Here is an 18279-nt window from a genome sequence, read left to right on the forward strand (position 1 = left end):
TAAAAAGTCAAAAAATAAAAGATGTTGGCAAGGTGGCAGAGGAAAAGGAATGTTTATACACTGTTGGCGGGAGTGTAAATTAGTTCAACCCTTGTGGAAGACAATGTGGCGATTGCTCAAAGACCTAAAAACAGAAATATCTTTAGACTCAGCAATCCCATTACCGAGTATATACCTGAAGGAATATAAATCATTCTGTTATAAAGACACAAGCACGTGTATGTTTGCTGCAACACTATTCACAATAGCAAAGACATGGAATCAACCCAAATGCCCAGTGATGATAGACTGGATAAAGAAAATGTGGAACATATACACCATGGAATACTATGCAGCCATAAAAAAGAATGAGATCATGTCCTTTGCAGCAACATGGATGGAGCTGGAGGCCATTATCCTTAGCAAACTAACACAGGAACAGAAAACCAAATACCGCATGTTCTCACCTATAAGTGGGAGCTAAATGATGAGAACACATGGACACATAGAGGGAAACAACACACACTGGGGCCTATGGGAGGGTAGAGGGTGGAAGGAGGGAGAGGATCAAAACAAATACCTATTGGGTACTAGGCTTAATACCTGGGTGATGAAATAATCTGTACAACAAACCCCTATGACAGGAGTTTACCTATGTAACAAACTTGCACATGTACCACTGAACTTAAAATAAAAGTTAAAAGAAACTATTATATTTCAAGAGTCTTAAAAATAGCTGCAATTTCTTGAGCATTTGCTGTAAGGTAGGCGCTGGACTGAATACTCTGTATTCCTTTATTCTTATAGCTCTACAACCACTCCTGTAAGGTTATCCCCATTTAGCAGCTAACAAACTGAGACCTAGAGATGTTAACGTATCCAAGACTACAGAGCTACTTGATGCCAGAGCCTCACTCTAAAGCCTGCTCTCCTAACCATCAAACTATCAATGTTAACAAAATGTTGACATTTGGGCCAGGACAATTATTCCTTGTACTGAAGAGTCCCATCCCTTCAAAAGCACTTATCATCATTGGCCCTCAGGTACTAAATACCAGTATCAGCTTCCCATTTCTTTGAAAATTAAATCTCTCTCACATATTTCCAAACTCACTACCGAAGTTATATTCTCCATTTCCCAAACATATTGAAAAACAACTGTTAAGGAAAACATTGAATTCTAGAAACTTAGGATTTAAAAGAGTTGTTAAGTTTCCATTAGTTCAGCTTTTACAGTTAATTTGTACGGAAAAGAATAGTAAATAAAGAGAATTAGGGCGTGTTGGATTTAGCATTTTACTTGTTGACTGTGAAGGTAATTCTCAGAGAAGCACATATTTAGCATCTACTATGTCCTGAGAAAATATGTTAGATATTTTCATGCCTACGTAAAAAGAATAGCGTGGGAGAAGGGTTGAGTGAGAAACAGAGAGAATTGTTATTTTCCTCACATTATACTTGAAGAAAATAATGTTTTGAGAACTTAATTTGCCAAGCAAGAATTTTATTTAGGATTATTTCTACCATATTATAGCTATACTATGGATACTCAATGGAGTTGTCCTATTGATGATTGGAAATGGAATTTAGAAACATGGTAAAAAAAAATCTAACTATACCTATAGCCAAAAAATCAGAAAGAAGGTAATGAACATGTGAAAATCAGTCACAATTAACACATTAGAGGAGTGCCTTGTAGAATAAATATTGTGATATACATTCATAAATAAATGATTTAAAGAAGGAAACAGTAGAATCAGGAGAGAGACAGAAAGAAGATATCCAAAATGCAGCAGCATCCTACAGAGAAGAGTGTTCGGAGATACTGGAGAAGCGAGGAGGGATAGTTAGCAGTGCTGGATGCCCCCGGTGGGTGAAAGTGATTGAGGCCTGGGAGAAACCTTTTGGAGTTCAACAAGCCTTTTCCAAACTGAAAACCAATAAACTGAAGACATCTTCAGGGTGTAACCGATTTTAAAAGTTCAGCTTTGAAAACATTGGGGAAAGCAGTCATTTATTACAAAAACGAAAACTTTGAAGTGGTTTGAACATAAAACAAAGTTAAGAAACTAACAGAAAAAAAAAGTGGGCAGTATTCAAAAACAAGCTTCGGGGGAATTTACCAGAGTATGAAAGTTATCAACATAGAGCGACTGGCTCAGAGCCCTCTCAAGTGTGTGATATGGCTGGAAACATCTTCTCTGAGATAAACGCCAGATCATTTATGAGAGAGAGCTTTCCCATTTTCAGACAGCTCTCCTGAGGACAGAAGGATTTATCTGCAGCAGTGGAATTCTAGTTATATGGTAGGAAGACTCCTGCACACACCTCTTTAAATGGACTGTACCTTTGCCTTAATAGGAAAAGATCTCCTGTTTTTCTGGAAAGACAGAGGCAGCTCTGGGGCAGGAAGGTCTTTCTAGTTGTGAGCACCGTGTCTACGGATGGTTTGTCCTTTGCTCAGTCTCCTGAGCCGGAGCAAAGGATGTGGCTGGGCCAGGAGGCGGGGACTGCATCTACATGTGTGGATGTGTGTGTGTGTGGTGTGTTCTCATTTCCGCTTCCCCTTTTGAGCAGGCAACAGCAGTTGAATGAGTTCAGGGAGAAAGGCATAATCTACAACATGATACTTTCTCACTCGCTTCACCTCTGTGCCCACACCTGTGAAGGCCTCGGCCCAGCTTCGACAACTGCTTTGCCTCAAACTCAGCTTTCTACCAGCAGACAGGTAAGCACAGCCTTTATCTCAGTTTCAAGGCTGTACTGATTTAGGGTGATGCTAGGAGAAAGAAGGAAACATGTCAGAGAAAAATCAGGCTGTCAAGTCAAGGGAAAATCAAGAGAAAATCTCCCACCACTCTTACTTCAACCTTAAAAGCATCCATCATTATGCCTGGGAGAACGATGCTGGGTGCCCTTTTGCTTTCGTTTGTTTTCTCTTTAATATCAGAGAGGTAATCTTTCTAGATTCTCAAAACGTGGGTGTCTTTGATGACTTGAATAACATTTTAGGAATTTTTTTTCACCTTTCTCACCTGCAAAGTTCTTACCTGTGTCTTGCTGAACTCATTGTTGCTGCAATTTCCATCTGATTATAACATCGAAAAGTTCTCAAGGAAGAAGTTTCCCGGTTTCATTTCAGGCCCTACTCTAGTGTCCATAGCTCCAACCATTGAGAGTACCTGGCTGAAATCAACTTTGCTTTCTGTGGGATGACCTCTTTCTTCAGAAGCTGTAGAAGAAACTTGTTGAGATAAACTGCAGCAAGATATATTGAGGTCAGCTATGAGGGAGGATGTACACACTTGAGTGAGGTAAGGTCAAATTCACCGGGAGGCTCAAGATAGATGGATAGCCACCATCAGGACCAGATTTCAGGGTTCACATCTCAAAGATAGATAGATGGATGTGTTGCCTTCTCACTGACCTACATAATATTGGGGGCTTCATGCTCCTCCAACACCCCTTGCCCCAGTGGTAGCAGGCAGAGAATGTCACCACCTACATGAGTTTTGGGGTAGATGGAGGAGTGGAAAGATCCTCCACCCTGGGGTTTTCCCATGCCCCTTCTGTGCCACTAAGCTCACCAGTGGGTGGAAGAAAAAGGGTGGGTCCCCAGGGCAGGGCAAGGACAAGAAAGGAGAGTTCCACAGAAGTGATTTGACAAGACTGTGAGCATTTACAGGAGATATCCAGGGAAGTACTAGTGACTCTGTATACCACAAATGGTCCTGAGTAGAGAGGTAAGGAGACTTTCTAGATGGCGCAGGGCAGTACCTAGGATGGGAGGTTGGAGGTAGGAACCTTCAACTTGTGTGTCCAAGTATCAGACTCAATAGTTGTTCAGCTGAGTGATTAGAGATAAAGATCTCGTAATATTCTCTTGCAGCATGAAGTGTTAGTAGGAAGAAGGGAAGTCAGGTTTATTGTCTGTCTCTACTTGGACTATTATCAGAAATAACAAGCTGAAGATATAGCAGAAGGGATAGAAAGCAATTTAACATCTGAGTTATTCGCATGCACCCCAGGGTGTTTAGAAACCATTTACAGCCACGCTACCAACATGTTCTCATAACTCTTGGGTTTTTTGAAAATTAAGATGGAACCCTGCGATTCAGCATTATGTAGTGAACATGAAGGCCCAACCGTCATTTTCAGTTCAATGTTTGATTTGGATTCTAGTAGAGAATTTAAATGGAGGTCTCGTCTCAGCCAATGCTGTGACTTACAAGATTCCTTCTGGGCTACAGTAAGGGGAAAAGATCACACGTTTATTTCCACCTGCAAACTGACAACTGTTCTCTTTTCCACCTAAGGCACAAGACCAAAGTGGATATTCCAGTACCCACAGTATTGTGTGCCTTACCACACCCAGGCCTGATGCAGAATGGCCTAAACACAGATTTTAGATTGAGAAAAGAGTTCAGTCAAATAAGTAGAGGGACAAGGAGAAGAGAGTGTGTAGATATTGAAAAAGAAAAGCAGGAAAGAAGAAAAATGAATATATGCAGGACAGAGCTTATTACCAAGGAAATAAAACTGAAGAATTAACGATATGAATTCACAGAGCTAACACAATGGTTGAGAAATCTGCTCATTCTTCCTACTTTCTCTTGATGAAGCCATCTATAAATCAGCTCAGATAAACTGCTGTTTCTTATTCTTGATGTCTTTATTGCCCATTCAAATGAAGATATTTGATGTCTCCCTACATTGAGAACAAGCGATTAATTTTTTTCCAAATCCACAACTTTAATATTTCCTGTAGCAATTATACAAGCCTTTCTTAAAATTCATATCCTGAAAGTGGAAGTAAGGAAGAAAGGGAAGGAGAGGAAAAAGGTCTTAGATGGTCTTCTTTCAGTATTTATTCAGCTACGCTTATTTGTGGGAGAAAGAGTATGAAAAGGGAGGGGAATAGGAGTTCTATTGACTAATGGGCATTTCTTCTTTCTGTTATTTACCAAGTAACATCTCCCCTTTTCCCTGAACAGATTGAACTGCTCCTTAGACAATAGAAGTCTCAGAATGCTCAAATGTTATACTCAGGGAAATTCTTGTTCTGATGATCTTCCAACCTGAGTGACATGGAAGAGGGTTAGGAGCTAGAAGACAGTTCTATGAAGGAATGTGAGAATTTGTTGCAGATTGGGGTATGTCAAATGCGGGACAATCCACCTGGGTTGAGGTGGAGTTTGTCCAGTTCATGAACAGAGAAATGTTAGCTACTCTGGGATTTCCCACAGCTCTGCGATGGTAATGATGTATATCTTGGCTGTGGATGTAGAAGGTCTTATGGGCCACATCATGGAAACCCCATTTCCTTCTTCTCTCCTCCCACACTGGTTCTCACTCTCAGTCTCAGTCTCAACTCACAGGCACTGCTTGGGGCATAGGTACAAAACAGACAGAAGAGAAGAGAGGTCTGTCTCATACATGTTCCCCAGAGCACTAAAGACAAACCTGGGACTGGGCCTTGGAAACCAAGTGTGGCAGGAAGAAGGCTGTATGATATAAAGGAAGAAAGCATGCATCTGGAACTCAGAACTTGTGAGTTTGGTTCCCATTTAAAACCACTAATATTCTTTGTGACTCCAGGCAAGCCTGCTTCTCCCTCTCTCTCTCAATCTCTCTCTTTCTCCCTCCTTTCTCTCTCTCTTCAGTTTCCTCAACTACAAAATGAGTGACCAGGATTAGGTAATCTCTCTGGTCCCTTTGGGAATTAGGTAAGAAAGAAAGACTTTTTTAAAAAAATATATTATACTTTAAGTTCTAGGGTACACGTGCACAATGTGCAGGTTTGTTACATATGTATACATGTGCCATGTTGGTGTGCTGCACCCGTTAACTCGTCAGTTACATTAGGTACATCTCCTAATGCTATCCCTCCCCCTCCCCCCACCCTAGGACAGGCCCCAGGCAAGAAAGACTTTTCATTGCTTACTTTTTATCTCTGCTTAACACAGATTAAAAAAATCTTTTTCACCATCTTGATTTTATACTGTCAACTGTACCCTGCAATTCTCACCTTCTTCCTTCCTTCTTTCCTTCCTTATTGCTCAAGATGTTTCAACTTTAGTGAACATCTTAGACTGAGGGGAGATTCATAATCATAATCATATCTATCACTTATTAAGCCCCACCTTTATACATCAGGGACTTAATATATGTTACCTATTACAACTGCCAATCACCCAACTAGTTTGGCACAGTATCCATTTTATGAAGAAAATTAGGTATAGACTAGGTGTGGTGGCTCACACCTATAATCCCAGCACTTTGGGAGGCCAAGGTGGGAGGATTGCTTGAGGCCAGGTGTTCAAGACCAGCCTGAGTAACACAGCAAGACAAAAGAAAAAGAAAAAGAAACTTAGGTATAGAAGAAAAGATAGTGTTACCAAGGACAAATATGCAGAAAGCAGACAGAACTATGATTCCAAATTAGGCTTACTCTGATTCCAAGGCCCAAACTCTTTCTACAGTTTTCCTTTCTTTAATTTCTAAATAACACTCTGAACTTTAAAGAAAAAGAAGCATTGGTCATCCTTACTGAGCCCCTTGAAAATTTCCCCATGGTGAAGTATCTGTAAGCAGAGCTGATATTTGTCAGGTGCAAATTGGTAGGCTAATAGTTGCTAAAATATTAAAATATGTCTACTAATGATAATTATCCACTTTCCCAAGCTCTCTGAGTGCCCATGACCAGTCCAGCTATCCCAGCTCTTTCCTCAAGACTCCCCAGACAGGCCCCAGAAATTCAAGGCCACATCAGCCATGTACCGGGCGGGGCCCCACCACAGGGCTGTGATGGTATCAGCTCTCATTGCTCTGTGGTGCCCCAAACCGTTATGAAATATTCTGAATGCCACAACAACCTGAAAGTAATGTGGAATTCCAGGCAGATTCTCTCCTCCCAACTAGAAGTTAGGTGGGCCCTTGCCAAAAAAAACCACTCTGTAAGCCTGAGGAAGGCTAAACTGCTTCATAATCACCTAGCTGGAGTCAGAAAGGAAACTATTCTAATAACACAAACAAAGCAACACTTCCTGCACTAAGATTGTCACAGAACCAAATATAAATTACATTGTGTTTATGGTGCCTCTTCTCTACTAGACTGTAAGATGGAGAGCTTACATAGATGCAAAATGGAGAATTTACTAAAATAAGTTCTCCTTTTTTTTTTAATCCCAAATTACATTGGATGGTGACATTGGGCCATTTTCTTCTTCTAATGTCAGTGGAAAAACTATATAACATGGAGTCAGACCAACTTGAGTTTAAATCTCAGCACTACAGGGATGTGGCCTTGGACAAATAACGTATCTCTATGAGGGTCAGGTAACCGTAATCAGCTCTAAAGTGGTTGTTAGGATTAAGTTAAGCAGTTTACAGGAAAGTTTTATGGATAAATATGCAGTACTCTATACATTTCAGTTATTATGACTACCTACCTTTGACTTGCCCGTGTCAATGTGTAGTGAATCCCCAACTGCTTCCCTGGGAAACAGAGACTAGAAATAGGTGATATTCTTCGAATCATAATTATGACATACCTCTACAGGTTTTCTGCTGCTGCTACAGTTACTGCCTCTGATAATAATTTTTGTTGGAAGATACTCATTTCACAGCTCTTAACTCCCTAATCTTAAACCAGTGGAGCATATTTCTCCTGTCTAACCTCAATCCTATCTACTACAATTTCTGCTTTTAACTATAGCATCCTCAGAACAAGAATTCCATCTTACTCCACTTGGCTGAACCCAGATTCCAGAACCCTTGAAAGATTGTGGAGAAGGATTTATGGAATGAACCTCTAGAGAAATGTAGAAAAGAGGAAAGAACAAAAGGCTGGAAATGGTAGCAGAGGGGGGAAATAAGGGTTTGGGCAGATTCAGGCAAGAAGCAATAGTACCACTGTGGGAATTTCTTAGTTTCATGGGAAAATTGGAGAACAGATATCTACAGGCTTTATATTTCTATCCTCATAGAGAAGATTAAATATGATCACATACTATAAGCAGCATCAAGAGAGATGATAGATGAACTCCAGAAGGAAATTTTGATGAAGAAGTGAATAAAAACTTGAAAGACTCTGGAAAATATTTTTTTTAAATAGGAGAATTTGGTAGTTCAAGCTTCATTAAGTCAGACTTGGGTGACCTTATGTTATATCAACAAAGGACTGGAAAGACTATGCTCCAAGCCTTTTTCCCCTTCACTACAAACTGTGCAAAAATGTACATTAGGATCCAAGGCCATGAGGACAGTCAGGAGCACCCGTCCTTTGAGGAATACTAATTGGGGATAATTTCCCATGCCAGGGTGATTCTTGCTCCTCTGCAGGTACAGCACTTATGGAGTCCCTTCTTTTGCAAAGTACTGTGCTACGTTCTATGATGGGTTTAGGGGAGAAGTTACAATTAGTGGTGAATGATGATGAGATAGGTAGCCACTTACTGTCTTGTTGCATATGGTGCAGGCCTGGGTGTTTGTTGCTACAGGTAGGACAGAGAAAGGAGATGACTTAAGTAGGCCCTTAAAGGGTAGAAAGAATTCATTTGATTAGAGAGGAAGGGGGATGAAACTGTAAGCTAAAGCAAAAAAGCAGAAAAGTTCAAGCAATGTTGAGAGTCAATGAGTAGCACCTGACTGACTCCCTGTATAAGTTCATGTATGGCCTTCCTGTTCAGGCTCACCACTTTCCTGGATCCAATGTGAAGGTCGCATGTGCAGGAGTTCCATATGTTGGTGTTAATTTGAAAGGGAATTTGGTATATAGGAAGTAACTCCAGAGACCACTGAAGCATTTCGCATTTTTTAATGGGGAAAACTGTATAAATGCACTTTCTTTTATGGGTACTATTCCTATGCATATTTCAAACTCACCTAAATAAGTTAATAAACATTGGTACTGGAAGTAAACTTACACAACATTGAGTCCAGCCAATCCCTTTCCTAGAGGATTAAACTGAAACCTTAATAAAAAAGCCTAACTGATATGCCATAAGTCAATTAATTGGACCAGTCAGAAAAATGTCCAAGTCTTCTGATTTCTAGTCAGTTTTCTTTTCACTGCACCAAACTCCATTGTATTATCAGTGTACGTTTTTGAATGACTTATTTGGAGGAAACATCTCCATATCTTTGTCTCTATTACAAGGGGCCCCAAGACCTACAAAGCTGCTATCTTGACATCTGTGTGCACTCGCTTTTTAATTCTGTCTAACACTCTCATGGCTGATGTGCTTGTCTGATAATCATTTGCCGCTTCCTGCAGATTTCCACACACACAAAAAAAACAACGGTTTCTTGTCTCCCAGCAGTACAGCTTCCTCCTATTACCACTAACCAGACACTACCATTTCTTCTTGCCTCTTGATATTGCTGTACTTATAGTATTCCCATATAACACTCCATGGATAGGGCTCTACAATTCAAGTGTTGCTGAGATTGGGAAAAAAATTATTTATGCAATTTCCCAGTCCTCTATCCTGTGTGCTAGAGTTGTGAAGATTAGCTTAGATCTACCTTGTGTCTTTTCTTCAAGACTTGAGATCACTATTACTTTTTCAAGTAGAAAAATTATTACATTCTCACCCAAATTGCCAGGAAAATGTCTGTCATTCTCAGTGAACACTTAACCTGTCTGGTCTTTTTATTGTCATATCTACAATTGCCATTTATTTGTAAGCCTTTCTTTGGAACTCTTAAGCATTAAGGATTCTGCCTTCATAGGCATTTTCCTTTAAGAATTAACATTAAGTAAAACTTCTGTACATAGGACATACAGACAGGGAGTAAATAGGGATTAGTCAAGAAAATGCAATTTTTGTTCTCAGTTGTAGGAACTTCTAGGATAAAAACAAGTCTTAGAATAACAATCTCTCTTTTCTCCAACTTTCAACCCACAACATTTTTACATGCTTAGTAAGCACATAGTTACCAGCTTATTGTTACTGTTTTGAAGCTGATCTCCCTGCACGTGTCTCTGATGACTCTGGAAGGCACTGGGCTCCTATGAGGAAAGGGCACCTTCTAAACATTCACTCGTTTAGACAATGAGTATTCATTAAGTGGTTACAATGTGTTAGATTCTGTTTTAGGCATTAGAAACACAGCAGTAAATGACCCAAAATTTCTGTCCTCGTGGAGCTTGTATTCTAATCAGAAGAGTAAACAATAAATTGGGTAAATAAATGAAATGTAAAGTATGTTAGTGATAAGACCTAAGAAGAAAAAAATCAAGCAGAGAAAGAGCTCAGTGAAAGCGATTAAGGTAGGCTGTGGAAGCCAGGCATGGCTCCATGGAGGAGGCTGGTTAAGAGCTGGACACTGCAGGGTGAGTGTGGCAAAGACTGAGGAAGATGAAGAGAAGGAGGGAAAGAATTTGAGAAAACTGAGGTTAAAAAAAGAGGTAAGTATTTTCAGGGGATGCAGAGGAAATTAGCCTATACTATTGCGATATATTTTTGAAGATGTGGGAGGAATGTAAAATAGATTCATATCACAGAGGATGTTGAAACCCCCCACCTCCATTTCAATTAGTGAGATTCTGGAATTGTGCTAGGCAGTATAGGGGTTCAACTGTAAAATAGCACATCCAGAAGTTTGTAGTACTAGATGCATCAATGTTAGGGCTATAATGTTTTCACTGACAAACTGAGATCAAATAAAAGGATGAAATTTTCCAAGGTTATACCATTTGAAGTGGCAGAATAAAGTATGAAATCCAGATATTCCTCCCTCCCTCCCTCCCTCCCTCCTTCTTTTCCTCCTTCTCTGCCTACCCTCCTGCCCTTCTGCATTCCTGCCCTCCTGGCTTCCTGGTTTCCTGCCTTCCTTTTGAGTTCTACTACCAAAAATGTTCTGTGAGCTGAAGATTCCCAGTGATCTAGGGGAGGTCCATTTCCTTCGGGAATTAAAAACAATAGGCAAGTCAGCCTTTGTGATTTTCTTCTCTGGGTTTTGGAACCAATCTCTTAAATATTTTGGATCACAGGACTAGGTAAACAAACTGATAAGACTTTTTAGATTCTTGTCCTAAGGTCATTCTAGTGGCAGTTGCATTAAATGCTCTGAAAGCTCTAAATACCAGGGTAAGTCTTCCAAGTCAGTAAGTTTGAAAGCTTCAAACATCACGATTTAATGGACATTATCTCCTCACGACAGCTCTGACCAAAGAATAGCAAGTCATCTCTGCTACTCCTCTTCGAGGCTTCTTTATGACATTAACTTCATTCAATGATTCAATTTTCTCTAAAAGGCACAGGCAGTAGACAAAGAGCCAGGTGCCCGGGGTTAAAGAGCAAAGTCTCATAGTGCTAACTACCGTCTCACTTGGAAGAAAAATATGTCTTGGACTGGACCTGAAGTGAAGGAAGTTAGATCAGACAACAGTAATTATGTATTATTTTTTCCTAGGTATGTTTTGCCTGTAACAAGCAGAGGCACTACAAACAATTTTACTGCCCTAGGAATGCATTTTATATTCAGGATGTTCTTTTCAAAAAAGCTATTTTAATGCCTATTTTGTTGGATGCCTCACTAATGGTTTTAAGTGTTGGAGGAACAGAAGTCTCTGTAAACTGGTAGTCTTATTTTATTTTATTTTATTTTATTTATTTTATTTTATCAATAGTTAAAAGTGTAGCTCTTAAGATGATGTTGTTTATGGCAGCTCGAGGAAATAGGAGGATAAGACCTGGAGAGTTTCAGCCCCACTCCTATTTGCTCAGTGTGGTGGGATGCAAGTGTGGCCAGCGGGGGAGAGGCAGCAGGACAGAGTATGAGCCAATGAATATTACATTAGCCTCAAGCTTTTTTAAGCTCTATTTGGACAATTGAATGATTCTTCCCCTCTGTTCCTCTTTGAATGTGTATCTAGTGCCATCATTGTGTCTCTTGGAAAAATACATCAATATTTGGTAATGTTACATGAAATATGAATCGACAGGATTAGTAATTGCATTGATGAGCTGAGGAATAAATTCATAGTTAGGTAGAAGCACAAGTTGACAAATTAGAAAGTCATTATCCTGAAGGTGCTGGCTGCTAATTGCTTAAGGCAGTGTCTCCCTGCTTTTAATCACAGGGTATTTTTTTTTTTTTCTGAGAGAAATCATATGTGGACTCCTAATATATAAAACAGGAACATAAAAAATCAAGACAAAAACTAAACAAACAAAACCCAGAATTCCTATAGTTGGAGTGACATCCTGGTTGTGGGACCTTAGAAAATCTGTTTTACCTTTGAGACCCTAAATTTTTTCATATGTCTTGATGAGGATAAAAAAATGAAGTGAATTTTATAAGTCGTAAACTTAAAGATGTTTTAGTCATAATGGAAGATTCTGGTAGACAACATTCTTAAGGATTAAAGAAAAAATGTTTTCTAATACAGCATTTCGATTACCCTGAGAAATAGAGATTCTTTAAGTCAGAAGAGTTTTCTTAATGTCCATTAAATCATGATGTTTGAAGCTTTCAAACTTTCTGACTTGAAAGACTTATCCCGGTATTTAGAGTTTTCAGAGCATTCCTTTTTTGCAGGAGAGACAGAAAATGAGCTAGGCATGTCCTCCCTGCTTTTGAATGGTCAGAGAGACCAAGCTCCTTTGGGCAGACACAGGAAAATTCAGGGGGCAACCCTGAGCATCATGGTGGTTTCTGAGCATATGATGAGGGAGTATCACTGTTTTTCAACTCTTAGGACGGCATTACTGTTACGGGAGGCCCTGAAGTCTGAGCCAGGGCCATGGAGGCCTCTGTGCTGAGCCCCACCTCCTGGGAGAAACGGCGGGCCTGGCTCCGTCAGAGCCGTAACTGGCAGACCCAGGTCCTAGAAGAGGAGGCTGCCGCCGCCCTGCAGGATGTCCCAGATCCTGAGCCTTCCAGCCTGGATGACGTTTTCCAAGAAGGTAAGAGACGAACATCAGACAGACGTCTATGTTGTCTGGCGGCAAAAGGTGACAGCAGGCCCAGGTCTGCAGAGTGTGAACAGGTTCCTTGTTTAGCCAGGCCCTCAGGGAGGACTGTTTTGACTGGTTTAAATATGTTTAGGAGAAAAGCTAAAGTAATACGAAATATGAATTATGTGAGAAAGAGACAGGCATAAGATTAGGAAAAAGGGAAGGGCACATTTTTGCATCATCCTGAGAAGCTTCTGTAAGAACCTGAGGCTGGGGGCTCTCTCTGAATGCTTTGGGGTGTTTCTGTTTTGTCTGTGTAACAAGACCACACCCAAGCTGGATGCCTGGGCTCTGGCCACAATGCTGTCACTAACAAGCTGTGTGGCCTTTGGGAAGTCACTCACCTCTCTAAGACTTATTTGTCCAATTGAAGTAGTAGTACCTTTCCTACACTTCTCAGAGCTTCTTTGAGGTTCAAATGAGACCACAGTCATAAGAGTAAAACAAAAATTCTGATGGAAATAAATGCTTATTTGGTAGGAAGCAAAAAGCACAAAAACAAGGTTGTCTTTCTTTTTCTTTTTCTTTTTAAATGAGAAGGATCCACCCTTGTGGGAAAGGAACTCTCAAAAGACAGCAGTGGGCCTGACATCTTGGGCACTTTCCAGGTTCTTGGGAGGAAGGGAGAAAAGAAGCAGAGAGAGAGAAGAAATATCTACTATTTTTATATACGGTGTATTCCTCTCATATCTTAAAGAAAAGCTTTATGTAGAAAAAAAGATTCATGACGCAGCTTATGTAAGAATAAACTTGTGGAATGGAATTAGTTGCAGGGAGGAGGTCTGATTTCGTTCAGTTCTCACAGTGATCTAGTGTCTGACTTTTCTAGGGAATCCAATCAATAAAATTGAAGACTGGCTGCAGGATTGCGGGTAAGTGCTGGACAGGCAATGGGGTGGTATGTGGCTGATGGTTGAATTTGCTAACAGACACAACTCCTGGAAACTCAGAGACAGGAAGATGGATTTGATTTGGGCCTAAAGATTAGAAGTAAGGTTGAGATGGTGGTTGGAGGGGTGTTGCGGGTTTAGGGTGAACTGGTGATCACAATTGTGAATCAAGCGCAACTTGGGGCTAAGACTAAATTAGGCACGAGGTCTAGGAATAGAGGTTGGGTTTGAGCTAAAGCTAAGAGTGGATGGGGAATAGTTGGGGTGAGTTCCAGACCCCTACTCCCCTGACTTCCCCCTTTAGATTGGAGTCTTACATTGTGTAACAAAAGGAATTGGAAACCTGATCATTCTTGCTGAAGAGCAATTCAACTGTGTTATTTATTTCTACTGCAGAGCACAGGAGAAGCTTAGGGTTTATGACAGTCATTCAAAGCAGGGGAAAATTGGAGCAGGCACTTCAAGGCAGTGCATTATCTCTTTCCTCAGAGATACTTTAAATTATGAGACCCCACAGCCCATCAGCCTGTACCGTTCTTAGGCTCAGTATACCCAGACACAAAAGGAAGAATTCTGTGATCTATTTAGTCTTCTGTGTAATAATGAATTCTCAGAATGGACAACTTCTGCCTGCTCCTTATTTTCCCTCCAGGAATGTCTCAAGTTTTATATAGCCTTTAATCTAAACTCATCTATTAATTGGCATAAAGAAACCCATTCTTGCTTATTTGGTAGGAAATAAATAGCACCAAATAATCCAAGGTTGTTTATTTCACCTGTACCCAAGAAGGCAATGCAGGAAGGATTTATTTTGTGTTTGTTTTGTTGTTTGAAAAAACCTGTTGTTCTCATTGCCCTCATCTTATTCATAATTCATTGATTTCAAAGTCAATTAGAGGACCCACAGAATACAGGAAGAAAAGAATGGTGGTAATCAGAATGTTTGCAGGTTTGGGTGAGAAGCCTAGGATGAGAACTGTCCTAGGATTTAAAATACTTACCAGATATGTACAGGGGAAACAGTCAGCTCAGTTAATGTCCTTATCTCATTAACTACTCTTGAGTCATCAATTCATGTCAGCAATTATTAATTACGCTTTTGCTAACTGTCTGATTATCTGAATAACCTAGAGGGGTGCCAAGTAGTTTAAAATATGCTCATTGACTTAGAACATATTTCATTCTAATTGAAAATAATAAATTCACAGAAATACAAGATAATAAACTCTAGAAATCATCTTTCTTCACTCATGCTCTACAAAGATAAACCCTGAACCAAAATTTATGACAAAAAGGTGGTCTGGTTAGTGAAAAGTCTCCAAGATTTGAGCCTAATTCTTGTGCTACTAAGTGTTTAACCAACCATAAGCTAATAACTTAAATTCTGTTCACTGTAGACACCTGAGCTATAAAGTGGGACGCTTAAAATAATACAGTCTAAGGGTTCTCGTGAGGTTTAAATGAGATGATATATGTGTATGTGCTTTATGCTTTTAATAGTGAGTGACTGGTGAGTTTTATAAAGGAGGAGTTTATACCTACCTATAATTCCACAAAATGTCTGTCTATATCTATCCATCTATCTACGTCTGTTTATTTATCAGAAAAAAAAATTCCCAGAAATGATGCATATTAACTCTTGGATAGTGATTACCTGGAAGAAGGAAAAGAATTGACTTTAGAAGTAAAATCAGACTTTAGTTATATCTTTAATATTTAATTTTTTATTTTACATTATATATTACTTAATATTTTATTTTTTCTGAAGCAAATATGGCAAAATGTTTACATGTGTGAAAATAGAGTGACTGGTGCAAGGGTATCTGTTACATTTTCATTATGTATCTATGTTTTGAAAAGATTTCAAATATTTAAACTTCAAAACGGCCATAAAGAGTTAATCAACATACTTGCATTTGTCTTTGGAAGGGGAATTGTTGGAGTCAGAACATTTTCCAATTTCCTCTGTTTTCTAATTCTGTTTAAGTGTGTAATACTTCTTAATTGCATGGAAAAGCTAGAAAAACTAAAGGACAATAATGACAATGATTGATAGTGAGAGTACACTTGACTTTTGGTAATAGCTAATGAAGAAGATAGAGGGAAAATGCATTCTAAATATGAGATTCTGAATTACCACAGTATTCCATGCTCCAAGGCCACAGAGGAAAGAGGATAAACAAGGAGCCCGCATTTACTGATTATCTGTCCACTCTGCCAGGTGCCCTGAGGGGCACTTTTCAAATTTTATTCCAAGACCATATAGTTTCCATTTTTCTTTCCAAAGCCAAACATCCTCTGGTAGCAAGAGCATCTTCTTTTCTGACAAGCTCTGCAGGAGAGTTCACCAACATCTCAGGCAATTTAGTGTCAATGTTTCTCAGTGCAATTGAATCTAGCGGCCGACTATTCTGCCACAGGATCTGATCATGCATGTCTTTTCAAACTATGCCTCTCCTTTTTTCTTTCTCCTCCTAAGCTCTCGGGATTTTCTGGGACATGACTGTGTTGCTCATGAATCACCAGAGGTGGGGTTGGGAGCCCAAAAATCATCTGTGTGGGCTTCAGCTTAAATCTCTGCAGGCAGGTAGCTATGGAAACATCTAGAAGAAGCTAAAAATAGCCATATACTTCTTCCCACAATCCAACCCCTCCTCCCTACTATTTGTTTATGAACTGCATATACAGAAAGAGCAATACCTTGGCTCTTTCATTTGAGACTTAAAATGATGCTAAGGAATTTTTCAATGCAAGGGTGGGAAGAGGGGAGCAACTATACATCTAGTCCCTGGTCATTGATTTTATGGCCTATCCGATAACCCATGGAAGGCCTGGGACATGAGTGATGGACATAAAGTCTCAAATCATCGTGCTCGGTGAGAAAGCATCAATAGCTCCAGGCCCCTGTCCACACTGCTGTTGTAGGTTCCACAGAATGCCCCAAGACCCACCAATGGCTATTCCTCATAAAGAGAATAGAAATACTTGGCAGATTATAACTAAAGAAGAGAAATGTAGGATAAGCACCCAATAAAAACTTGTATCCAATGAATACAAGTGAGTTTTGCTTTGGACAAACCAGAAATTTTATCAGTGACATTTTAAATGTAAATTTTATTGAAGTTCAGCATACATATCAGTAACATTTTCCTTTTTAATATAAATTATATTGAAGTATAATATACTTACTGAAAAATGAATGAGTATTAAATATGTAGCTGAGGCTAGGCACATGGCTCATGCCTGTAACCCCAGCACTTTGGGAGCCCAAGGCAGGAGGATTGCTTGAGCCCAAGAGTTCAAGACCACCCTGGGCAATGTACCAATACTCCATCTCTACAAGGAAAAAAAAAAACAACAGTTTTTTAAAAATTAGCCAGGCATGGCAGCACCTTTAGTCCTAGCTACTCAGGAGATTGAGGCAGGAGGCCCTCTTGGGCTTAGGAGTTCAAGGCGACAGTGAGCTATTCTCACTGTGCTCCAACCTGGGAGACAGAGAGAGACCCTGTCAACAAATAAATAATAGGCAAATAAATAAATACATAAATAGCTCAATGAATTTTCACAAAGGGAATACACCCATGAAACCTAAAGCAGAGCATCACCAGCATTCCAAATGCCTCCTTTCCGTCCGTTTCGTTCACTATCCTGCCTCCAAGGGTAACAAATACCCTGACTTGTAACATCATAGATATGTTTGGGATTATTTTGAACTTTATAGAAATAGAGTCATATAACATGTACTGTTTTATGTGTGTTTCTTTTGCTTAGCATTATGTTTATGATGCTTATCCAAGTATTCGCATGCAGCAGTAACTCATTCTTATTATTGTGTAATATTAAGTTGTATAGTTATTATATAATTGTTTAATTTTATAATAAATAGGGATTTGGAGGCTTCCATTTTTTGGTTATCATGACTAGTATTTACTTGGGGGAACCTATGCAGGCATGTCCATTGGGTACAACCTAGAAATGGAATTGTAGTCTATTTAAATTGTACCTCTAGTAATAGTAGGCCTTAGTAGTGGCACTACTGTGCAGCTACAACACAAGCGTTAAATACAGTAGTAAATTGCAATATTCTAGTACTTGACTATATTAGCTATCATGCTGTTTTTAGTAGTAATAGTAAATATTACAATTACACATGTTTGTAGTATTATACCACAACATATTTTATGTAATTATATATTAGGAAGAGAAAAATATATTTATAGTTCTAGGTGCATTATTAGAGTTACCTATTCTTAATGAGCTTGCCTATTATTTCATATTTTATAATGAACCTTTGATGTAGTATTTTTCATAAGGACATACTAAAATTCAGATTTTGGTAAACATGGTTGATTTTTTTGCTATTGAAAGGAGTTACAAGCAAAAGATATATCTATATCTATCTATCTATCTACACACACACACATATATATATATATACATAT

General features: G+C 39.3%; 1 protein-coding gene across 16 annotated transcripts in view; it reads left to right on the forward strand.

The window, feature by feature from the left end:
* The first annotated feature begins 2110 nt into the window (after positions 1-2110).
* Positions 2111-18279, forward strand: part of TESPA1 (thymocyte expressed, positive selection associated 1) — a 35121-nt gene continuing 18952 nt past the window's right edge. For 4 of the 16 annotated variants that reach the window (XM_063785549.1, XM_063785551.1, XM_024347811.3 and 1 more), the window contains exons 1-4: positions 2520-2707; positions 3122-3293; positions 12689-12896; positions 13777-13819. Coding sequence is in view for 10 of the 16 variants with exons in the window: in XM_024347811.3 (XP_024203579.1) it covers positions 12734-12896; positions 13777-13819 (206 nt within the window). In the remaining 6 variants the exon portion in view is untranslated. Of the gene's footprint in view, positions 2286-2519; positions 2708-3121; positions 3294-5338; positions 5530-12688; positions 12897-13563; positions 13686-13728; positions 13820-18279 lie in introns of those variants that run through there. The other 12 variants (XM_063785547.1, XM_063785545.1, XM_063785544.1 and 9 more) reach the window with 9 other exon arrangements.

Source organism: Pan troglodytes, chromosome 10 (assembly GCF_028858775.2).
Source record: "Pan troglodytes isolate AG18354 chromosome 10, NHGRI_mPanTro3-v2.0_pri, whole genome shotgun sequence".
In the NCBI taxonomy this organism is placed as follows: domain Eukaryota; kingdom Metazoa; phylum Chordata; class Mammalia; order Primates; family Hominidae; genus Pan; species Pan troglodytes.